Source organism: Rhipicephalus microplus, chromosome 3, assembly GCF_043290135.1.
Source record: "Rhipicephalus microplus isolate Deutch F79 chromosome 3, USDA_Rmic, whole genome shotgun sequence".
Taxonomy (NCBI): Eukaryota; Metazoa; Arthropoda; class Arachnida; order Ixodida; family Ixodidae; genus Rhipicephalus; species Rhipicephalus microplus.
In genome coordinates, this window is record NC_134702.1 from 115853878 (window position 1) to 115879477 (window position 25600).

Genomic DNA, 25600 nt, shown 5'->3' on the forward strand with positions numbered 1-25600 from the left:
AAGCGTGCAGCATGACAAATAGCGGGAGAGAAGACACAAACTAATCACTCTGTTTGCATCAGCTCTAACTGTCCGTGCTCTTTGGTCTTGCTGCATGTGATGATGCCCACCAAATTAACACGAAAGCGTGTCCCTACAAAGGCAGTCAACTTGGCTGCAAGCAATTAGCTCACTGCATGTGTAGATTTTCTTCAAAACACCGTGAAGACTGATTGCTGGTCGAATATCCAAACACGTGAAAAGTAATATACCAGGTATGATATTGGTATTTAAGCACTGGACACTTTTGCGATAAGAGAGGATGGAGGAGAAAATTATGAACCCTGAATTGTTTAATTTTTGAAGGAGCACAGTACAGCGCTTTTGGGTCAAAAGGGGAGTGAAAGAAGCAAGTGCGAAAGCCTACTTCTCAAAAACTTAGTACCCGCCACCACGCATAATGTCAGGCCGGGCAACCTCTCGAAAAAAAAAAGTGCTCAGTGATTCTGCGAATCGAACCAAGTACCTCCTAGATTGTAGTTGAGCGCTGTAACCGCTCGTCCACTGCAGCAGTGCTTGTGTTCGCCTTATTGCTGATATATCGTCATTCCTTCGAATGAAGCCAAATGCAAAAACGTCCCGTGAAACTTTGTCAAAAATAGAAAAAATAGTTAGAATGCGTTTTCCCAAGGTTACTAGAAGATAGAAACCGCCACGTGTGATTGTATAACCGTGTGCTATTTATTCTTGTACATTACTGTCATGACGTTGGGATAGCCGGCTCTAACGTATGCTACCTTCTCATAGTTTTCCAAATATAGATAAGAAAATAAAAATATATATCGGCCTGTGACAACGCTAATCAACTATTATGAGTTCACTGTCACTAGTGTCACTTTCACTAGATGAATGCTCAGTTTGCTTTCATTATCGTTATTTAGGAAAGTTTTGGCTCATTAACTCAACTCTCTTAATTAGCATTGATTCTCACACCTAAGGACAGTCACACTTCATCTCGCTTTCTGAGTGGCTGTCACTCTCATATAACGCGTACTCCACTTTTTTATGCTCTCCGAGCATCTGACCCTGTTTTGCGGAGACTTTCCCTGACGTCTGCTGGGCCAGAAAATTGTCTTTATTATCTATCAATTTCAAGCTTTCGCGAAGCCGAAATGAGAGTCTCTCTCTCTTTTCATTCTTTTCGCACGTGTGATAACGTCTCTCGACCTCAAGACTCGTATACACGTCCCTTGCTTTGCGCACTCAAACAATCCTGGGCGAAATATTTGCACCGTGTTTTGTGAAAAGCATTAGCACTGAGATACCTCCCGACGAGTCTCCCTCATTTTACGTAGACATATACCTAAGCGTAAGCGTAAGCACGTTCTCGCATTCCGGCTTTATAAAAATGCTGCGGTGCATGGAACCAGCGAAATTGCGCTCACAATTTCATTTGATTACTGCTGTTATCTATTTCCGCACAATTCGTCTGCAGGCACTAAAGTCGCTCATGTGTCTTGTAATAAGAATATTGTAACAAAGGCTACCTTTGACTATAGGTACAAAACACCCTTACGTTCACCACTATACCGTGCTTGATTGCACCGAATTAGTTAAGTAGCAGCGCAGCTTCAATGAAATGTAAGGTAACTGGTCGCGTTAAATAGGGGAAGACATTCGAGGCACATTTTCAAACATTGCATGCATCGATTTATGTGTAGTTTCATTTATGTGGTACACCTGGAGTGTTGTTTACTTGTACTTGGCGAGATAGTGCATGGATTGCTCGATGACTTAAGGCCATCGAGCAATTTCGTTTTTAGCTACAGTCGTTGATGAAAGGCGAGTGCTTGGCTTTGCACAGCCCGCCAAAACGCCTATTACAACGTACGCGGCATCCCGTAAGCGCTGTAGCAGACGCTCGCGGAACTGAAACTTAGATGCAGCAAATCATTGGCTGTCATCGTATACTCTCGATGCTAGACGCTTTGCGTGCTACCTTGATATTATCGGCACACGCTTCTTTCTTTCCTTGTCGTTTCATCAGCTATCGTGTGTCCTCCTTGCCCTCTTAAGTGCCAAATAAGTTAAATTCATACCCGCGCTATAGTAATCCCTCCAGATAAGAGAACTTTTGACTAAGAAAATGCGTAGCCAAAGAGAAAGCTTTGTGAATTCGGCCCCTAGTTTCTGCCGACAAAAAGTAACTGCAAACTAGAGCTTTGCGTCTAGTAAATCAGCCTCTTCATTATAGCCTGCCGCTTTCCCTTATTACGAACGCCATAAAACTAAAACAACAATATGACGATTATGAAGAGATAGCTGTTCTATCGGTCTCCTTCGCATGCTCTAGTGCTGGCACAGTTCGTTCTCTACAAATCCATGAGAATATATAACACATCACCATGTTTCGGCAAAGTCCGTGGGGGCCTTACAAGAGCAGAGGTGTACGCGACAACCTTCGTTGGCGCTAACTGGCTGTCAACGTATGATGATGATGATGATCCTTGATACTCTGGCGCACACCCACAAAGGGGTATCGGCCAAGAATCGGGCGTGGGCAGACCACTGGCCGGGTTTCTTCTTCTTTTCTTCTCATGGTTCATACGCAATGCAGGAGTTGGCCGAGTATAAGGCAATTTGTTTCAGTATTCTCTTCGCAATATTTTTGTATAAGCTAGAAATAGCTAATATAACAAACCTAGTTACGGATTATTGGTATTGATTTGTTTAATGGATTAAGAATTCAGCTCAAGATTCTTTTAGGCTCACTGACTAATTCCTCCATGGCATAGAAAACATCGTTGTGACTGTAGCCCAGAGTAGAGGTGTGAAAAAAAGAACGACTCATTCAGATAATTCCAAGGCCAGATATCGAAGAGATGGTGGTATGAATGTTCTCCTGAGTACGTGTACCGGTGACAGGATCAAAAGCAATGACTAATTGTTTCTTTCTCATCACAGGAGATACACAGAGGAGATTGCACTCGACTTGCTCTATGCAAGTAAAAGTTGGAGGTAATCTGGCGGCGAAGTTTGGTTATAGCCACCTCATTCATTTTAATCCGCCATAAGTCACTTTTTCAGGGAAATAAAAGGGGCTTTACAGAGGTGCTTCCATGCTTTACAAGCACGTGTCCTGAATACATGTTTCACAGTACAACATCAAATAGATGCTAATATTGCGTAGTACAAGCGCACATTGTCATCGGCCGTCGAAACATGGGATTAATATAATGGCATCAAAGTTTAAAGCCAGTCAGCGTAATTATCTTGAAAATGTAGTAATCATGAAAAAAAATATTTGTAAAAATAACACAGTGAATTTTAACTTGGGCACTTTTCAAGCAATCCATTGAAAAAGTTATATTTACCTGAAAGGTAAATAAACTGAATGATCACTAGATTGCAGAACGGCACTGGCCCCGCCGTAGTAGTTCAGTGGCTAAGGTCACTGCGGGTGAGCATATTCAATGGAGACGAAAATGCTGTAGGCCCGTGCGCTCAGATTTAGATACACGTTAAAAACCCAGGTGGTCGAAACTTTTGGAGCTCTCCACTACGGCGTCTCTCATAACCATAGAGTAGTTTTGGGAGTGCACATATCAATCATTACAGAACAGCGCTGGGCCCAGCATAAATGAAGTCCAGCGCGTAAAAAGCAACACATTTAGAAAACAAACACGTAATTTTTATTCGGGCTGGCGCCCATAATTGACAAGAAGAGACTATGCTGTTCAGATAGTGCACGCTTCTGTGCACTGCTTTTAGCACATCCTATCACTGCGACACGAAGTCTTGCAACTTTCTCCTTCATCGTACAGCCTTCGCTAGATTCAAGATTTGAACCTGGCTCTGCGATCACTTCTTCGTCACACTATTCTTTTGCTCTCGGGCAAATACTGGAAACAAGTTCCAAATCTCATAATTCTTCTCAGTTACCGGAGCACCCGGGGCTTGATCGTGCTTCTTGGGCGGCCACTTTGCCGCGGCAGCGTTCCTTGACAAGTGATGTCGCAACGATGCCCATATTTGGGCGATTTTGGGGTGGCATGCATCGGCTACCACAGTACTGCAGAGCGAAAAACTTGGCTAAATTGATCAAAAAATTTACCCGGGTTTGCAAGTCACGTTAACTCTATTGAAATATACACTATTGAAGGGTTGTTTAATTCAAAGATTGTTGCACGGAATACATGAGAAAACCAACATAGATTTTCCAAAAGTTGGTCGTTCTGAAATAATCACTCATGCGAGATCCGGATAATAAAGAATGAATAATAATAATAATAATAATAATAATAATAATAATAATAATAATAATAATAATAATAATAATAATATTAATGAAAATATTAATAATAATACAACTACTACTATTATTGAATTAATGGAAATTATTACGGCGTTGCGCGCAGCGAAGAACATCTGATTTTGTTTGTATAGTGCCAATACAGCATACGTCTATACTGTCCAGTTTGTGTTCTTGCTGTGGAACATTGTCATATATATTGGGCATCATAAACTGTGCTATGCAACCATGAAACTTTACGCATTTCTTGCTCAAATTTGTGTATCATTGCGTTTTTGAGGTCTTAAATACAAAAATGAATGCCTAAGCGTGCTATAGCACATGCAAGGACACCAGTAAATCCACCCATTTTTTAGCCGGAAGCCGGAAGTCATTTGGTCTCGGTCTGGCCGTTTCCAACGCTTCTAGAAGGCAGGGAAACGCAGCGAGTGCACTGACCAAATTTGCTAAATGACAATGCGGATTGGTTGAACACGTGCATCCGATGAAGACACAAGCGCTTCGGCAGACGTTGCATGCTGTGTTCAGTTGTCGTAAATGTTGGACAAATTGCCTGTTGATAGGTCTCAGGAGGTTATAACGTAGCCACGTGAACAATAATAAACGCACGAATAATGATGATATTTTGGTGCGGAGCGCTTCAGAGGCCCGAGCTAGTTCATGTTCATTCATTAGTAAATGCATCATAATAAAAGCCTGATAAATGACACTATAAAATAAACAGATAAGATATTATTGGTACGTTAACATGAAGCAACATGACAAAATGCTGCATTTATTTTCAAACAAAAACAACAAATATATTTACCGATTTTAAACTTTCAGTCATTTACCCCACTCAAAATCGGTTTGATGTCTTCACTGTCGGGTTGTAAATATTCACATAGACATTTGTGTTCAATTGAATATTTCGTGATACAATTTTGAAACACAAACTTGCCGAAGTGTAATATTTTTTCTTTAAGAGTACCTCTAAAAAGATTGGTCATATTTATTTCCTTATCCCTAAAACCTGAGCTCTTTCATACAATATCTTTCTGACCTCTTCGAAAGTCTGGACTAAGCTTTATTTACCCGAGATAGTGAAACACTTGTAGGTAAGCTGATGATACCGATACAAAGGTGTGTACCAGGTAATATATGGCAAGCATGATATTTCAAGTCGGAATAGCATGTTCAACTGTTGTTTTTTTATCTCGTTTGTTTTATTGCGCAATTATAAACAAATTACTATGCGTATAATTGAAGTGTGTAAAGATGGACATCACTTTACGACCAGAAGTTGCACTTCTCTTTCGGGTTCATCGGTTGTCCCGCAGCACAGCCAAACGCATTCGAGAATTCCGGCATGTTCATAATCGGCACGACACACCGGGAGCGAAACGGCGCGTAATGGTCAGCTACGTTGCTCACTTCGGAGCACCACTTGATGCAGTGGCCAATGAAGAACAGACGTTCTGCCGACATGTTGAGGCCACCCAATGTGAGCCTCCGCTCGCGGTAAGGCAGCGAAGAGAAGGCTCTGTAAGCAATTTTCACGCCCACAAAGTCGTCTATGTTCTCGGAGTCGCTGAAGTCATCCAATTCCTGACGGGCCTTCTGCCGTACCTGCAAATTTTGAAATCGCGATAGTGTGAAGTCTCAGAGTAACACCACGCCAGTAATAATTACAGAAGGTACAGCGTGCAGCTTCAGTTTACTGCAAGCTCCTTCGCAAAACATGCCACGCTGAAAATAACAAGAATGAATGTTCCATGGCAATTTCATTATCCACAAATATTGAGGAATATTGCTACTTTATTGAAAAACGAAAATTATCTCTACCAAATTGAGTGCATAGCTGACGTTAGTAGTAAAGTACCGACAGCACCTGTTACCTTTTCAAGCATTTGATCTCTCATAAAAGGGAATTATGGATGGCCATGATAGTTCAGCAACTGTGACAGTTCGTTCAGTTAATAAATAAGCATTACATTGTGCATGACGTTGAGGCACAAAAGAGCCCGATACACACCCAATAAGCGTATCGTGTAGTTGCCTTTTGAGAGCAATATTCGGTTCTGCTCAGTGCTTTGCTGTCAGATGAAAGCTTTGCAGGTTAACAAGATCTCCTCAGCTTTTTACGTTACTGTATTTTCTTCAGTTATGCGGTACGACTTAGCGCAACCATAAATCTCTTACAATCAGCTCCTTGCAAGTAAAGTACTCCCAATGGCCAAGCTCCAAATAGGCTTTGGACTGCCGGAAAATTGCGCTGCAGCATTGACATTTCTGTCTCACCCCCACTCAGCATCTTACGCTTGAAGATCTTTGAAACGATGAGCATCTGAGCCCTCCATATGTGCAGTCAGTCGACAGCTTCGAGCCCAGGCAGTCGACATCACAACGTCAGCTTTGAACTAGTTACCAATGGCTAGAAATACAAACTTTATGGACGTTTAATGAAGAATCATAAAAAGAGCCCATTTTTAATGAATTAAGAATTAATCTTAGTCTAAGTGCTTCATAAAGTAAAAAGTATTGGAGGGGCAAAGAAAGGGACCTATTCGCATAGATCTCTTAGTTGTCTTGGAGCTTTTATTTTTCTCATATACTCCATTTTGTATGTATTTTGTGTTTAAAAACGAAGTTTCGCTTTCTCTTCATATCCAAGGGTCCGAGTTCACGTACTTACAGCGGCTCCGTGAGACTGTCGTAAACAGAGCGCTCTCTGAGTGTATTCCCTTGTGAACGAAGCTGAGGCCCAGGGACGTAATTCGGCCATTTCGTCGTATGCTATTCCTGTGACATCATAGGCGTGCATCATCTCGTTGCCTAGTATCTGCAAGTTGGTGATTTGTTCGTTGTTTATAAAACTGTGCAATGGGAAAGAACTTAGAAAACACTTATAAGTCTCTCTGTAAATAGGAAACGCGCCTAAGCACAACATGTAGGAGAAATGAATAATGCTGCAGCAAAACACATATGAAGTGAAAACACATATTGAGTGACAAGCACAAATGAAGCACCTATAAAATTATTTATATGACATAAGGGAAACGCTTTCTTTCCAGTAACGCTTTCTCATTTGTCGCTTCCCCTCCCTCCATCCCCTCTCAACGCTTGTTTCAAGTTTATTCGCTGTCCCGGCCCATAGGCGACTAAATTTTGGGATCATGGCGTGCTAGATGAGGTGAGCTTGAGACACGAGTTCCAAAAGCTGGTTGCCCACTTTTATTGCCACGAACCAAAATTTTCGAATGCTTAGCTTAACATCGTTCATTTAATTGAAATGACAACACTCACCGTTCCCAAGGAGCCATAATTGAGAGCCGGTGAACTCTCGTCGTAAAAGAATGGACGCGATATAATGGCTGTCGGTATGACAAGGGCGTTCTGGGAAGGTTCGTAATATGCTTTGACTTGAGTCTCATCGTAACGCCACGTCCTCGAGTCGGCCCACAGACTACGGACGGAAAGCGATAGCGCCTTTATCCACGATGGGAAGAGGCGGTCGAGGGGTACGTCTGGGCACGAATCTGTTGATTTCAAAACGAAAACCAAATGTGGTTTAAAGTGACTTTATTGATTTAGCACGTGTGTGCTATATATATATATATATATATATATATATATATATATATATATATATATATATATATATATATATATATATATATATATATATATATATATATATATATATATATATATATATATATATATATATATATATATATATATATATATATATATATGCTACATTGCAACATCTGCGGACAAGAATATATCGGCCAAACAGACACGCCATTTCGGCTGCACTTCAATAATCACCGGTACCACGCCACTTCACTGCCGAAGCTACCTTTATCTAGACATCTGCGCCTGCCAAATCACAGTTTTGAAAATATCAGCGTAACTCTTTTGCAGTCAGGTTTCTCAAACAGACGCGAGCGCGAACAGCGTGAGGCATATTTTATTTTCAAATTTCGAACATTAGTAGCCGGCATAAACGAGGACCCCGGAAAACTCAACTGCCTCCGAGAAGTAAGCCAGGAGGAAATTGGTGACAAAGATTGATAGCTGGAGACCATGCTTTTTTCTGACTGACTCGTACGTGTACACTGTTCTTTCTTGTTTTTGTTTTTTTCTTTTTTCACCTTTTTTCTTCCTTTTTTTTCCACATGCACATACAAAGTGTTTACGTTCGCCTACCAATTGATGACCACTGAAGGGAAACGGACGAAGAATAAAGTAAATAGCCGACCGACCCATTACCGAGAAACCCTTCCTTTACGTACGCCGCACGCCGACCGACCCATTACGGGGAAACCCTTTCTTTACGCACGCCGTCACGGACCCTCCCGGCACCGCGGCGACAATCTTGGGTCGCCCGACACACGTCGAGAACTGAACAGCACGTGATATGAACCGTATGTGGACGTACACGGACAGTTGGTTTCGTTCTCAGTGTTGACAGTGGTTCTTCCTCTTTTTTACTTTCTTTCTTTTCTTTGTTTTTCTTTTTTCGTCTTTCTTCTTTCCCTTTTTTTTGTTTTTTTTAGTTCCCTCTCACTCTCGCAAACATCTTGAAGGCGAGAGGGACGCGGCAGCAACGAAGTTTGGAAGTTCATGTTAGTAAAACCAACACCACCTAGATAAGTTTAGGTGGTGTTGGTAAAACTCATCCCCTGATGAAGGGAGGACCCCTCCCGAAACTGTTGGGAAATAAATATATTTATCCTTGTTGACAACGTTCCTGTTGTGCCATATCCCATACCTATATACATACATATATATATATATATATATATATATATATATATATATATATATATATAGTGCGTGGTTGGTTCAGTTGAAATAAAAGATATTCCACAAGAGAAATCACAAACATTTCTGGAAAGGTACCCTTAAAATTAAAAGCCCCACTATGCAATCAAAACCTTATTTCTCACAAATGTTTTGCACAATTCTAAGCTGAGTGTGCTTAAAGTCAGTCTCAAACGCATCGTAGCCGAGGCACGTTACCAACTGAAAGATATGCCTAGAGCAACTTTCCGCAGTACCAGTACTCACTAGAGACATTTCGTCAATTTAAAACCTGTGACGAAATCGTAGTTGTTACATTGAAAACCACCTCTAAAAATTGCCACTGTCATCTTTCTGGACCTTTATGCCGACGCTTTGCTCACCAAAATTCCTTTCGATCACTCGGTTTATTTGCCCCTTCATTCAATGATCAATCAATTCATGCTTGTTCAATTAACTTGATACCGAAAGTGGTTACAAAAGTATGTTGGACCTACAACCTTGTTTACCTAGTTAGTGGGCGAATCTCTAACATGCGCTTTTTCATGCGGGGCATTTTAGGCGCGAAGTTGCTTAACCCGTGGGGCATGATCACCGACGTGTTTAGTAGTAGTAGTAGTAGTAGTAGTAGTAGTAGTTGTGGTGGTGGTGGTGGTGGTGGTGGTGGTGGTGGTGGTGGTGGTGGTGGTGGTGGTGGTGGTGGTGGTGGTGGTGGTGGTGGTGGTGGTGGTGGTGGTGGTGGTGGTGGTGGTGGTGGTGGTGGTGGTGGTGGTGGTGGTGGTGGTGGTGGTGGTGGTGGTGGTGGTGGTGGTGGTGGTGGTGGTGGTGGTGGTGGTGGTGGTGGTGGTGGTGGTGGTGGTGGTGGTGGTGGTGGTGGTGGTGGTGGTGGTGGTGGTGGTGGTGGTGGTGGTGGTGGTGGTGGTGGTGGTGGTGGTGGTGGTGGTGGTGGTGGTGGTGGTGGTGGTGGTGGTGGTGGTGGTGGTGGTGGTGGTGGTGGTGGTGGTGGTGGTGGTGGTGGTGGTGGTGGTGGTGGTGGTGGTGGTGGTGGTGGTGGTGGTGGTGGTGGTGGTGGTGGTGGTGGTGGTGGTGGTGGTGGTGGTGGTGGTGGTGGTGGTGGTGGTGGTGGTGGTGGTGGTGGTGGTGGTGGTGGTGGTGGTGGTGGTGGTGGTGGTGGTGGTGGTGGTGGTGGTGGTGGTGGTGGTGGTGGTGGTGGTGGTGGTGGTGGTGGTGGTGGTGGTGGTGGTGGTGGTGGTGGTGGTGGTGGTGGTGGTGGTGGTGGTGGTGGTGGTGGTGGTGGTGGTGGTGGTGGTGGTGGTGGTGGTGGTGGTGGTGGTGGTGGTGGTGGTGGTGGTGGTGGTGGTGGTGGTGGTGGTGGTGGTGGTGGTGGTGGTGGTGGTGGTGGTGGTGGTGGTGGTGGTGGTGGTGGTGGTGGTGGTGGTGGTGGTGGTGGTGGTGGTGGTGGTGGTGGTGGTGGTGGTGGTGGTGGTGGTGGTGGTGGTGGTGGTGGTGGTGGTGGTGGTGGTGGTGGTGGTGGTGGTGGTGGTGGTGGTGGTGGTGGTGGTGGTGGTGGTGGTGGTGGTGGTGGTGGTGGTGGTGGTGGTGGTGGTGGTGGTGGTGGTGGTGGTGGTGGTGGTGGTGGTGGTGGTGGTGGTGGTGGTGGTGGTGGTGGTGGTGGTGGTGGTGGTGGTGGTGGTGGTGGTGGTGGTGGTGGTGGTGGTGGTGGTGGTGGTGGTGGTGGTGGTGGTGGTGGTGGTGGTGGTGGTGGTGGTGGTGGTGGTGGTGGTGGTGGTGGTGGTGGTGGTGGTGGTGGTGGTGGTGGTGGTGGTGGTGGTGGTGGTGGTGGTGGTGGTGGTGGTGGTGGTGGTGGTGGTGGTGGTGGTGGTGGTGGTGGTGGTGGTGGTGGTGGTGGTGGTGGTGGTGGTGGTGGTGGTGGTGGTGGTGGTGGTGGTGGTGGTGGTGGTGGTGGTGGTGGTGGTGGTGGTGGTGGTGGTGGTGGTGGTGGTGGTGGTGGTGGTGGTGGTGGTGGTGGTGGTGGTGGTGGTGGTGGTGGTGGTGGTGGTGGTGGTGGTGGTGGTGGTGGTGGTGGTGGTGGTGGTGGTGGTGGTGGTGGTGGTGGTGGTGGTGGTGGTGGTGGTGGTGGTGGTGGTGGTGGTGGTAGTAGTAGTAGTAGTAGTAGTAGTAGTAGTAGTAGTAGATAGTCACCTCTGGTTTAGTCCTTGGAAGGTCCGCTGAATAGCGGTACTTGTATATGATGAATATATGATGAAAAGATGCGAGATGGCGCTACTTTGAATGTTCAGTATATTAACGGACGGATGAACAGACACACAGACCGACAGACAGAAAAAGCCTTTGCAGACAAGGCGAATCGCCGGACAAACAGATGGAGAGAACGACGAACTGACATACATGGATGGACGGATGGACAGACTCACAGATGAACGAACGCATGAATGGACGGGAGGGATGGACGCATAGACACTGGAGTTGATGGAATCACAGACGAAAGTATGGGTGGAAGGAAAGATGGACATACGGACGGATGGACAGAACCACGGATGCACACACGGACGCATAGACGGACGGTGGACGGACGAACTGGCGGACGCACAGACAGACACATGAACGGTCGCACGGACAGGCGCAAGGATGGACGGACTGATGAGCACTTCACCCCACTCATCATCATTCACTCCGCGAATATGGTGTAATTCGTTTTAGTAATACGTAGTCCCCAAATTGGCGTCGGCGGTGTTGTATACACCCCCACTACGCATGCTGGCGTCTGCGTCTCGTGCCAAAGGTCGCCCTCCCCGCCCCCTCTCACTTCGTAAGGAGAAGCAGGCACCGTCTGCTAGAAAAAACGAACTGCTCACGCTGCACATCTGTTCACTTTCCACCCCATAGATGTAGGCACCAGATCGCGTGCTTGAATAATTCAGTCCAGGGCATCCCTACTTGGTTTCGCTTGACTTGGCGCTTTGCTTGACTCGAGTATCAGCGATGGAAGCAACAATACCTTCAGCAAGTAGTTGGGCAAAACCTGACATTAGCGTCATACCACTCGTTCGTGGCAACACTTCTCCTTCATTCAATAAATAAGAATAATAAAGACAAATTACACTAAAGCTTTCCCAAATCATACCCAATTAGGCGACATTCAAGCGATACCCCCCCCCACTCTGCGACGCCTTTACTCGTGTTTCTCCCCCCCCCCCCCACGGAAATCTGCCAGTGGCTTTTTTGATTACATGTGAGGAGCAAAGGTGTAGTCAATATGTATATGAATCAGTACATATGTATTGACAGGATAGCTCCAAAGGTATATTATATCTAATAAATATAGATGGCAACAAATAGAAAACTTTTATAGTATTCTAAATAGAGCAGCATTGAAATCAACATAATGTATCCCCTTTAAAAATACAGCAGATAGACGTAATTGTGCATTATTTGCGCTAAACACTGTGCTGAAGAACCAAAACTGTCGTGTTTACATGAGAGGTAAAAGCAGAAATTTGTATATATCAGGTGACTAGTCCCAAAGTGTAGACATGAGCTCAGCTTTAGTTGTGAATATGAAAAATATACCAAAAAAGCTTTTCTCAAGTCAAATTAGGATTGCGTGCAATTTTAATTTTATGTGATTTTTCTGTTTCAAGTTTCAGTGCCAGTTGATTGAATTAACCATTCGCTATATACATTCTTACAATTCAATCTGTTAAGGTTTCCATCGCCTGCATGCCTTGTGTTACGGGCGGGTGCAAAAAAACGTTCGCACAGAGAGTGGAAAGTTGGTGTCAATGACAGAGTTTATCAACGCCCCAGTTTTATCATTTTGTTGAGACATGAAAGGCATCACATCAGTAGGTAGAAAATTCTGAGCTTTTGCAAGAGGAGAAAGAGGTAGCGATTTTCAAGGCACATTTTTGTAATCGTATGGTCGGTTTGGTTTAAATAAGGGCTAAAGGAAGGGGCGAATAATAATTTGCCCCATAAATTCTTGATGCCAACTTATGTAAATACCAGTAAAAATGTTTCTTCGCAACAGACGTAATTTGGGCAACAAGAATCAACATGTAGACCTGATGACCCATTCTCGCCTAACTTTCTATAGTTTTCTGATCGGAGTAAGCTTAGCTTAGGAAGCATAGCTTTGTATCTGCCGCCCGACAGCAATATCTCCTCATAGCCTTATTCACGGAAAACTGGTATATGCATTTGCGTTTAGGCCTCTTCGAGCATAACTTATCTTCCTCAGGTGAGATTGGTTCGGATAGAATCATAATTATATTATTATACCCTTGTTACTAATACCAGGTCAAAGCTGCAAGCATTTAGGCGAAACAGAAGCAGGTTTTGATGGCAATGAAACTAGCTTTAGCAATATATTTCGGTGTAAAATTCTATCGCGCGTTTATTGCAATCGTACTCTAGGACGCCTATCACTTTGAGACAGTGGTAGCCTCCACAACTTGTATCCTCCACTTACTTTCTTTCTCTAAACGTTCTCACTGCTTTGTTTCGAACAAATAACTCTACGTGGTCAAAATGTGATAAATGCTATCTGTTTCACAACCTTCTATCATTCGAAACAGTTTATTTATATACTTAGTTGGATTAATAGTGTCACCCAATTCCTTCAATCTTCTAGTATTTAAATAGACTCACTATTACAAGATGAAGTGCGCAGAAAGATAAATTTTCAACTCCATAGTATCTTGTTGTACGAGTCTAGTGTTAACTAAAATTTCCATAGGCTCATTCTTAGCATCTCAATTACTACTTTCGTAGGAATACTTTGCACTCAGCAGTCGACGATAGAAGCTATAGAAGTCTTTCTGACTAACGAATTTTCGTTCTCGTAGCAGTGGTATGAAGGTGTGTTAGGACCATAACTAACGCATCTGTATCTCACAGAAAAAAAAATGTTTACTATAAAATATTCTTGTTGCAGATTCGCGCTAATGCACTCGCACTCTTGTACATACGGCATATAAAACTAAGTTGTCTTATTTCGGAGGATATTGAATGTACCGAACGATTGCTATGTCTTTTTACGGATCAGAAGTAAAATTGCGAATGTTCAAATCTGTTGACCTTTCTAAAGACGATAGTCTTTCTTGTGGACCTTTGACCCAAAAAGTTTGTCCCTCTGTCTTTCCATTTGTCTGTTTGTAAACGCCTAACGATACCCTAAACGGTCGAGCTCATCCGCAGCGCCCACCAATATTGCTCAAGATTTAGCATTCAAACTTGTGCGATTGTCAATAAAAAAGGAATTATTGCGCATATCTTTGGACCATAACAACGCGTCAATATTTTGTTTGTGTGACTCTTTTTTTAGTAGGCAAGGCGCACATAAGTAATTCTAAGGGCCGTAGCACTTTTCACGCGGCGCTAACGATTCAACGCTTGCACGAAAAGGCAAGTATTTCCAACGTTTTGCTCAGACGGCATGGTGGTGGCACCTATTCATCGCCTTGCGTTCTACACCTTATCGCCCCCAAGATGGGCGTGCAGGCTGCGCAATTTGTTTTCCAAGATGACTGCCAGATAGCGCTCGTGCCTAACGTGTGACGCCACTCGATGCGCTCGTTCGCCTCCGCTGCACGCTCGAGGCACTCTGACGGAGCGCCTCCAGAATACGATTCACCAATTTTTTTTTTTTTTTGTGAACAACTTCAAATACACGTTTTTTTCGCTCTCTCGAGACGCAAGACTTTCATCTTTCGACGAAATTCGCAGTGTAACATGCAGATACGCGGCCGTTTTTTTGTTATGTCTCACACGCAAGTTGCTGTTGGTTTTGTCCAACAACTACTAGTCTTTGCTTTTCTACCACATCAATGTTGCAAGGTGGGTACTTCACTTAATAGCAGTAACCGTATATGTGGGTGCCATTTTCATAACAATGTTTGCCTGATACAGCACACTATCTCAAGCAGTAAACAATGCAAAATTACGGCTACAACTACATTCAATGTCTGGAACTTTTTTGTTCCATGTTTCTGCCCAAAAAAATGATGTCTCGGGGTGCCCCCGTTGGTAGAGGTTGCTGAGATCCCTAAGCAGACCTGGAGCTCCGCTCTCGCAAGTTGGCCGAAAGACTACCGTACAACATGACTGACGCAGTCGCCAACCAGCCCATCCCAGCACAGCCAGCACCATCGGCTGCCCCGTCGACCTGCCCCGGTGCTACCCGTCAGCGGGACCCACCAATCTTCAGCGGCAGTAGTGAGCAAGAAGTCGAAGACTGGCTCTCCTTGTACGAACGCGTGAGTGCCAGCAACAAATGAGACAACGACTCTAAGCTTGCCTATGTCATCTTTTATTTGGCTGACGTCGCCAAGCTATGGTTCACCAACCGCGAAACCGCCATCGCCAGCTGGTCCACCTTCAAGACCCTCGTGACCGAAGCGTTCGGCCGACCAGAGGTCCGCAAGCTCCGCGCGGACCAACGTCGGCGCCACCGAGACCAGCAACCTGGTGAGACCTTTACTAGCTATATTGAGGATGTGCTCGACCTCTGCAGGCGTGTTAACTCATTCATGCCTGAAGAAGAGAAAATTCGACATATTCTCAAAGGCATCGAGGATGGCGCATTCCAGATGTTGCTGGCGAAGAGCCCGACCACGGTGGCAGTCCTCGTAAGCCTGTGCCAGAGCTTCAATGAATTACGTCGTCAGCGTTCCATCGCCCGACAGAGTGTCCCATCACCAGATTCGATCTCGGCCGTCGCACTCGCCAATAGCAACGTTCACCAAGGAACTCTGTCGAACCAGATTAGAGACTTCATCAGGGAGGAAGTCGCCCGACAGCTTTCCCTGCTGCCGCATAGTGACGCGCCCACGACAAGCCTCCCTTCGAATATGCAGCAGGCCATACGCACTGAAATTTGCATTGCACTCCCTACAGTCCCGGCCTCTTACCCGTGCACTTCGGTGCCATCTGATCTCTCAACTGCTGGCTACGCACCAACTGCGCCGCCTTCACCTCTCAGCTACGCAGCTGTGGTCGCGCGGCCCCCACCGCATCCAGTCGCCTTATCGGCACCACCTCCTCCGGCCTCGCCTCCAGTCTACAGGAGGCGAGGCCGGAGGAGGCCGGGTCTTTTTTATTCTTAGTTAAATATTTCGGATCAAAATGTTTACTGAGAAAATGAATTCTTCCCATGTAAAAAGGACAAAGGATGCCCCGCCACGGTGGTCTAGTGGCTAAGGTACTCGGCTGCTGACCCACAGATCACGGGATCAAATCCCGGCTGTGGCGGCTGCATTTCCGATGGAGGCGGAAATGTTGTAGGCCCGTGTACTCAGATTTCGGTGCACGTTAAAGAACCCCAGGTGGTCGAAATTTCCGGAGCCCTCCACTATGGCGTCTCTCATAATCATATAGTGGTTTTGGGACGTTAAACCCTACAAATCAATCAATCAGGACAAAGGATACAAAGAAACAACCCCATAAGCTAGAACAGCAGGATATTGTGTAATTGAATTAAAACATGAGTCCACACTGTCTGCAATGCAGCGACGGATATCTGCAGCGAAAGGAAAACCTAAAACGCCTTAAATCGACCTGGTAGGATTTGTAGTTGCCATAGCACGTACATCAAGAAAATGATACTATTCCCAAATGTGATACGTTTTTGAAGACTATTTGAACGCACCTTCGCACATAACTTTGAGTGAAACAACCATGTTGGTTCTTGAATTGCTAAGGTAAGTCAAGTTACAGTGCAAGGAAGCTCGAGAAATTCCATTATAATCGCACCTATTCTTCAGAAGACTAACGTTTGATGGCCCACTCTAAGTCACGCAAACTGTATAAAAAAAATCAGCCCTTACTGTAAAGTTTTTCCAAGTAGTCATTTTCAAGACGCTGTCCTGGACTTCCCACGAAGTTCCTCATGTAGGCCAATTTTTTGACTACCACTGTTTGATCTTCTCCTGTGACCCAATTTGATAACTTGAATTCTTCATGTAAAGCATCTCGAATATTAGACAGCATTGTCTTTACTGCTTCCACCATAGACGACTTGACCACTGCATAGAATAAAAAAATGTTCACACAAATACAAAAATTAAGCACAATTCCTGCACCATAGAATTGATGTTTCATGTAGCCACATGCCAAGATCAGGTAATATGCCGTGCTCTCTGACGTGGAGTGAAAGGCGATGAGGCAGGCATGCATTTTTTTCAGGTAGCGGAACGTGCACCATCCCAGCATGGGTGTACACCGAATCGGCCCCTAAGACCATCTTACAAATGAGGCCTGCTGAATGCTTTGGGGCGTTGGCATGTTTGTTCGAACTGCTTTTGCACGAAGATTGGCTCGTTTCTGTGCTGTACGTCAATACGAGACTTCTAAGAGACAGGCACAGAGGTGTCAGAGGAAACGTACGGTTGATAAAAACTTCCACAAACAAGTTTTCCACAATGCGTTGCGACAGTAAACACTAACAAGCCTATCCCAACCTTGCGGGAGAGTTCGCTAAAGTTAGCTGAAACTGCTACAAATTATGCAACAAAAGTTGAGGGTTTGCAGACAATTGGTCAATCTTAGTTGGTTCTGGCGAAAAAGGAACAGATTAGGCACCACTATTCAAGGCTAGCTGGTAGTTCGTCAAACTTAGCCGGTGCTGGCGAAAAGCTAGGTGAGAAGAGCCAACACGAGGCTACGGTAGCCGACATTCAGTGCCTGCAGTGGTCGTAATGGGTGAGAAAACGTGGCAGATTTGTTTAATGTGCATTGTACAATACGTGTTATTTCGTTCTGATACTACGATTCTTGGCACTGCCGTTAGACTGGTGTTTTTCATAGAAACAGGAAAATGGATAGATATTGAGAGATAGATAGATAGATAGATAGATAGATAGATAGATAGATAGATAGATAGATAGATAGATAGATAGATAGATAGATAGATAGATAGATAGATAGATAGATAGATAGATAGATAGATAGATAGATAGATAGATAGATAGATAGATAGATAGATAGATAGATAGATAGATAGATAGATAGATAGATAGATAGATAGACACAATCATATTTACAACAATGTGTGAAAAATAGTGAAGTCACCGCCAGGATGCTTTGAATGTTTGTCACAACGAAGAAGCTACCGGTCTGTTATGGGTAAATATTAGTGAATGTCGCAGTTCATCATCACTCGTCGGAGTAATTTTACTGTAGATTCAAGCGTTGTGACAATCACCTCAAATCACGAATGATGAAATAAATAAATAAACACACCTCCCTGAAGGTAAGGGCTCATGAGTGCCAAGTGCATAGCCTTGCCCGCGTGCTCGTAGCAAGCGTCACTCGCGGGTCTCCGCTTAGCCAGCAAATCAGGCACTGTGTATCGCACCAGCTGCCTGTAAATGCTCCAGGCAACCAGGTAGCGAAGACCAATCTCACCCACAACCTGGTCCTTTAGTGCATCCACAAGAATATTCAGCGCAGGCTCTTCGACGAGAATCTCATCTATTGCTGTATAGGTGCCATTGGTGTAGGTTGTGATGGCATTGACCCATCGATCTGTTAAATATTCAAACAACGGAACACAAAAATTTGGCTGAGAATTTGAGCAGTTGAAGTAAAAACATTATTATTACTATTTCGCACAATAATGCAAGCAGGCAATAGGGTTTCGACAGCGAAGTTTCTGCACTTGACCATTGATCGTCGTATTTCATGCGTTCGCTTAGATTCTGTGCATACACCTCGTTACCTACCATACGCGATCCCTGAATCGCACATATTTCCGTCAGCCTAAATGGTTTTGTGCAGCAATATTTTTGAAAGAGGGTACTTTTTTGGTCTTAAGTGGGGTCGGGCAGGCACATGGTTATTCGCGCTATGCATGCACGACGAAAAAATCTTCAGAGAGGAGAGGAGACTGGCCGGAGAGTCATGCATTGGCTATGCTACTACCGTGAATACACCATCACCTTCATTTCTTTAGTGATTATTCAAGCTTTTCTGTTTCCAGCCTTTTGTCACTTTGGTGAATTCGAGGTGGATTTGCGAAATAAATTTGGCTGGTTCTTGCTACCAAGAGCAAGGTATACGTTGCCCTGCAAGTAGAGCATGTTTTGAGAGCATTCTGTTGAGTCACGATTGGTGTACATGTTGACCCATGGACTTACATTGGGCTATGAGACCTGATTTTGTGAGTAGGTGAGACTCAGCGAGATCTTTTATATTTCGTTGCTACTCAGCGTAAAGCGTACAGCATATTTCAACATTTTAGTCACCCACCCCACAGCGTTCTACACTTTCAACTGAACACATCATCGTGCACTTTTTTCCACCCATACAAAAATTATGCATTTACTTCTGTGTAACTTATCGAGAAAAACAAACCACTTGGTGGCAAGAGCCATCTCCCCCACTGAAAAGAAAGGCTTCTGATATCAATGCAACCATTACATTGACAGTGGATCTAAAGCGGGAGCCACTTTCACTGAAGCCACATCCTCAAGTTGAGATACATCTGCATCTCAGCTCTATTACAAATGCCTCGCAGATTCTGCTCTGAATCAAATGAACAGTATAATCAGAAACAAGACATGCAAATTTGGCAGATCCCACATACATTGAGAATCAACATTATGCGAAGAATGCGGAACTTTTTTTGTAGAGGTAAATTGTATGAAATGACCCTCTATATATGTATAAATGTACACGCACAGACATACCTCGAAAAGTTGCAGATGTTCATATAACCAGTTGTTTGCACTTGCGAAATGATGCTAACAGGACAACGAGTATTAGCGAAACCAGAAACAAAAAGCTTATATTAGGCGCTGGTGCTCACGATGATGGCAGCCCTGACAACTGTGAATTAAATCAACACCAGTGCATGGCACTTAAATACAGTTATCGTTGACACGACATGACGGCTGTATCATAGAAGTCCATATGAAACGTTTATAAAATTGATATCGAGAACGGCAACCACAATAGACGTTGCAAGAACATTAGGGTCGATTTGAAAGGTAGTTCCGAGACCTGGCGTTGCCTTGTGGTAGCATGCTTGATTGCCACGCAGAATGCTTGGATTCGATTCCTGCTGGGCCCCTGACAATTATTTTTGCATGCCTCGGGTCAACGCTGCCGATGTCCGGTTTTTCTTATCGCTCATGCGTTAAGATTGTATATGTGTTTTTACTGTTCCTGGATAGATATTAAGTGTCAATAACTTGTGGCACATACCCTGATACCAGTGGCAAATACCCACCCGTGGTTATTAGTTTGACGACGTATTGCACCGTAGTGTTATTGGTACGATGCAATATACATCAGAGTACTTATTGGATGCGAAGCAGCATATGCTCCAGTCTGTGTCCATCCTTCTCTCATGTGGCAGCTTCCCTACTGCACATACCTCAATTCTTCCCACTCCCCCTCTTTTTGCGCAGATGGCGATAGCGCTGCCTGCACTTTTTCTCATCTCCTATTCCTCTCTATGCATCACAGCTGTGAGCTCATATATATTGAAGCGCACGTGCTACCGTTCCGCTATCCTTCGCAACGGCAATATATACCTCAGCGTTGGCGCCAGTTGTAGCGGCATTGGCAGCGTAAGCTGTGACAGCAACGCAAGCTATGAAAGCTTTAGCGCAAGCAACGTAAGCAGCACGTTTGAGCAGGAGGGGCCTCTGGACGCAGATCGTAAAGGCCACACTGGCAAGCGAATGCACCCTAAATGGCAACACTGGCAAGCGGATTCACAACTCCGTGCTCACGAAGCTGAACGTCGACGGTAACGCCGCCAAGGAGACTCGCTCGCTGGATTTCATGCCGACCAGTTGTGCCCTCGCGATCCCCGACGACAGCGTAGCTTTGGCCGACTGGACTTGCCCTACGCCATCTCTTGACGCCGACAAGAGCGCTCGCCATCGGACTCCTGCGACCGTGTCCATCTTTCCAATCTACCCTTTACTTCTGTCACTCACTGTCCCTTCGCCTCGCTCTCTCCTTTCTCTCTCTATATATACCTTTTATTCCTATCCCTCCAGCTCCTTCTTACCCCCATCTTTTGTGAGCCTCTGTTGAGGTGTCGCACCTGATGCAGACAGTTACGGGGCTCACTCTTCTCTTTTTTTTCTCTTTAAGAACCACATAAGAAGAAGCCGGCAAGTCAGTCTCGAAGGTGCGAGGCAACCCGAAGCCGAAGCGCAACGGAAACGCCGAGCTGCGCTAGGTGTTGACATTACGGTGCGATGATTACACACACAGAGTAATATATACTTTGGAGGAAGGCTTAAATAGGTTGTACACAACATATGCATAACTAACTCCTTACACAAATTAAACACACACGGAAACATACGATCGGAAGTAAAAAAAAACAAAAGAGAATAGCCAGTGCTGCTTTGCATTCTCACCTGGTTGCCTTTAGTGGAAGATAGCGCTGTTTCTTTTCCTAATTAAGCACCTCTAGCCGAATTCATTTGCCACGTTTCATGTGAACAAGCAGGAAATGCAGTATATAGAAAATATTTTCCACGCGTTGTAAAACATGTACACCAGTTACTTTTATTTTGGTTTACAGGTATTCAGCATTCGTCTCACTGTTCCGAAAGTGTTCGTCAATCTCATTTAATTATTAGCTTCTAGTACACACTTGCGCATTTTGAGCAGGACAGTTCAAACACGATATTGGCAGAAAACAAGCACGAACCTTTAGTGACGTATGGACTCGTGTATGTGTGGAGGTCGCCAACGGCCACAAAAGAGGGGATGTCAATGGTATGATCGTTGACGATGCTCCTAACTGCAAAACCGAATACGCACGTTAAAATGGAAAATAGAGCGCAGTACAACAAGATTTTAGATTTACATATTTAGATTTTAATAGGCCGTATCATCCTACCTAATTGCTGCAACGCGGCTGCATGCCCTAAGTAGGAATCAGTTGATGTTTTAATGAAAACCTACAGAGTGAGAAACTCGCTGTGGATATTCCAAAAGTGACATTTTAGAAGCTACTTAAGCGATAATTATAACGCAACATTAAAGTGCATGAAATATTTCAACGAGAAAATAATAATGCTCAACTATGGTGGTTTCAAAAGAAGAGATGCAACCCGGAACTTATTTTGCAACAAATCATCATATTCAGTCTCATTTATTAGTATTATTGTGATGTGTTGCTTGACTCCCATTCAGTGTAACGTCTCACATGAATATATACTGGGTTTCACGTCATTTGAATTTAAATACCAATGCTATACATTTCATTCAAAACTTCTCCGTAACCTATGTCTTGCCACTATAGCACCGTAATTGAAGTGAGGGCTGCAACCACTGTCCCGGCACCCGGCAGTGTATGCTATGGTAGTCCTGCACCATATTGTTCACGTTACTTTGGTGCTCACGCAGGCGGTCGTTAACGTAAATGCTGGTCTGACCTGCATAATTCTTTCCACCCGTCACCAGAATCGAGTAGACGGTGCTTTCTGCAGAGGGAACGCTATTTCTCACAGGTTATTTTCAATGGGCATGCCATTTCGCCTTGGTTAAAGAAGATTAGTCAGGCCTAAAGCGTTTACGTGGCATACAGAGCATTTGATACACTGCAGAGACTATGCAAGCAAAAACAACACTCCATTTATTGATCTGTTGTGGACAGGTGAGGCAACGTTCTCTGCTATGTCATCATCATTGTCATCAGCCTGACTACATCCACTGCAAGACAAAGGCCTCTCCCTTGATCCGCCAGTCAACTCGGTCCTGTGCTTGCTGCTGCCATTTTGTACCCGCAAACTACCTAATCTCATCTGTCCACCTAACTCTGCGTCACCCCCAAGCCCGCTTGCCTTCTCTGGGAATCAAGTCAGTTATCTTTCATGACCAGTCGTTATCCTGCCTACGCACTACATGCCCGGCCCATGTCCATTTCTTCTCCTTGATTTCAACTATGATATCCGTAAACCCGGTTTCTTCCCTGATACAATTTGCTCTCTTCTTGTCTCTTAGGTTTAGACATAGAATTTTCTTTTACATCGCTTGCTCCGTCGTCACAGTAGGCGTCGTGTATCCAATTCAACTGACGTGTTGAAAAGTTTATGTCGGGAAGAACGATTGCATGCGTGAACACCGAAAACACGTGCATGATGCGGTACAGGGACACCAAGGCATTCACTGCCGAGACTGTGGAGGCAGTCCTTTTTTTCAATCAATGCTCCATAATGTCAAGGCACTGGTTCAAGCTAACCCACCCGCATTTGCGCCTCACTGGATTAGTGGCAAAAGTTATGGGCTGCATACCCGAAGATCACGGGTTATATCTCGGCTGCCGCATTCTGACGGAGGCGAAATGATAGAGGCCTGCGTACTGTGTGATGTCAGTGCATGGAAAAGAACACCTTAGAGCCCTACACCACGTGGCGTGTCTGATAACAACATGGTGGTTCTGGGGCGTAAAAGTCCACATAATAATATTGTTACGTCTACGAGAGGGGTTTATTCAGAGCCGACGCAACGGTCGACTGGACGGTATATAGGAGTGAACGCGCACCAGCGAGCTCTTGTCGTTGTTGTTGTTGTTGCCCCTTCGCACTGGCACATACCCACTATGGGGGATTGGCCATGAAATCTAGAAGTATCCTATATGAGATATATTAAAAGGTTTATCCTTAATGAAAAAACTAATGATGTAATAGAAAATAATAATTAACTAAAAAGGAATATTAAACTAATCAAATAATTGAAGATTGAATCAAGAAGAGAAAAGGTGAGGTAATACTACAGTGGAAGACAGAAATTTTGAGTAGACCAGACAATCGAGCTTATCTCACCCGGTCACAATCAAATGAATATGCAAATTTCATTCAAAATTAGACAAGTGTCTTCAGAAATATATTTAAGCAGGCATTATTATGACATGCGCTTTGATTCTCGAATGAAATTGCATACAGCATCGAATACGCTCCTGTGGCAATGTCCCAAGCTAAAGGCACCGAAACTTAGAACATTATCTGCAGTTAAATTTAAACCTACTGCTTGAAACGGAACAATTAAAAGTCTTTTCCTAATTAATGAATAGTTTTTACATGTTATAAAGAAATGCTCTATTGTTTCCGTTTCTTCGCAGAATGGACACAGGGGGGATATCGCCAGACCAGCTCTGTGCAAGTAAAAGTTTAATGAAGGGACACGAGCTCTTGTCATCAACCGAACGTCCTCTTCTCTTGCCACCTACCTGTTCCCCGCTACACAAGTGCACATACCTAAATTACATATGTGATAACATTTTCCTCCGCGCAGACGAAACCCACTGGGCGAGTCAAACAGTCTTTCGATGAATAAAGCGCTTCAAACGTGCAACATGAGCAAGTTCAGTTTTTGCAGACCGTCGGTCGTTCGAATGGAGACGCGCTATGCGGTAAACTAAAGCACTGATACGGTCTAGAACAAAATAAGGCTCCGCATAGTGTGCTAGCAGTTTCTCGCTCAAACCGCGTTTTCTAGTTGGTGTCCACAGCAACACTACGTCGCCGCGATTGTACGTCACGTGTCAGCGTCGGGGGTCAAAATGTGCCTTCGCGCGATCTTGCAAATCAAGAATGCGCAAATAAGCAAGGCGTCTAGCTTCTTCTGCCCAACAGATGATCTCAGATATGCATTGATCATGGTGGTCCAAACACGGGAAGATGGTATTCAGGGTATGACGAGGTGGTCGAGGATATAGAAGAAAGAAAGGACTGTAGCCGGTAGTTTCATGCTGTGCGGTGTTCAATGCATATGTGATAAAAGGCAGAATACTGTCCCAGTCCTTGTGATGTGATGCGACATACATAGACAGCATGTTCGAGAGAGTTATGTTCATTCGTTCAGTTAGACCGTTGGTTTGCGGATGATATGGTGTAGAGTGCCGGAACCTTGAGTCACAGACACGAAGCATCTTTTCCACTACGTCTACTGCTAATTGTCGGCCACGGTCACTGATTACATTTTTGGGAGGTCCATGTCGAATAATTACAAAACGTAGCTAGAAGAGAGACACATCGGCTTCAGTTGCAGATGGTATGGCAGCTGTCTCGCAGTATCGTGTTAAAGGGTCGGTGCAGACGACTATCCAGCGATTTGCATGAGAAGACCGGAGAAAGGACCCAAAGAGGTCCATCCCGGCTTGCTCGAATAGAGTTCTAGGGGGCGGCAGCGGATGTTTTGCCCTGGAGGAGCACTTATTGGGCGCTTATGACGTTGGCACTCGTTACAGCTGATACGTATTGTTTCGTCATCTGGTGCATTTTGGGCCAGTAGAAGCATTCTTTGAGACGGCAAAGAGTTTTTGCTGTGCCTAGATGACCGGATGTTGTGTCATCATGCATATCCACTAAGACACAAACCCGAAGACTCTCCGGAACAAGCAGAAGATATCGTGAGCCGGTGCAGGTGTAATTCTTTTTGTAAACTAGCCCGTCTTGGATGCAGAAGCGTGTAGGCGATGATTTTGGTTTGGTAGCAAGAAGTTGCTGTATGGTGCTGTCCCCTTGT

The 25600-nt window shown here is 44.6% G+C and overlaps 1 protein-coding gene across 5 annotated transcripts in view; it reads right to left on the minus strand.

The window, feature by feature from the left end:
* Window positions 1–5111: 5111 nt before the first annotated feature.
* LOC142803886 (neprilysin-1-like) overlaps window positions 5112–25600 on the minus strand; it is a 62331-nt gene continuing 41842 nt past the window's right edge. For 2 of the 5 annotated variants that reach the window (XM_075890155.1, XM_075890158.1), the window contains 6 exons: window positions 21780–21872; window positions 18344–18628; window positions 16930–17127; window positions 7577–7809; window positions 6966–7112; window positions 5112–5899 (listed from right to left, as the gene is read on the minus strand). In XM_075890155.1, coding sequence (XP_075746270.1) covers window positions 5561–5899; window positions 6966–7112; window positions 7577–7809; window positions 16930–17127; window positions 18344–18628; window positions 21780–21872 — 1295 coding nt within the window. In that variant the 3' untranslated portion in view covers window positions 5112–5560. The remainder of the gene's footprint in view (window positions 5900–6965; window positions 7113–7576; window positions 7810–16929; window positions 17128–18343; window positions 18629–21779; window positions 21873–25600) is intronic. The other 3 variants (XM_075890154.1, XM_075890157.1, XM_075890156.1) reach the window with 3 other exon arrangements.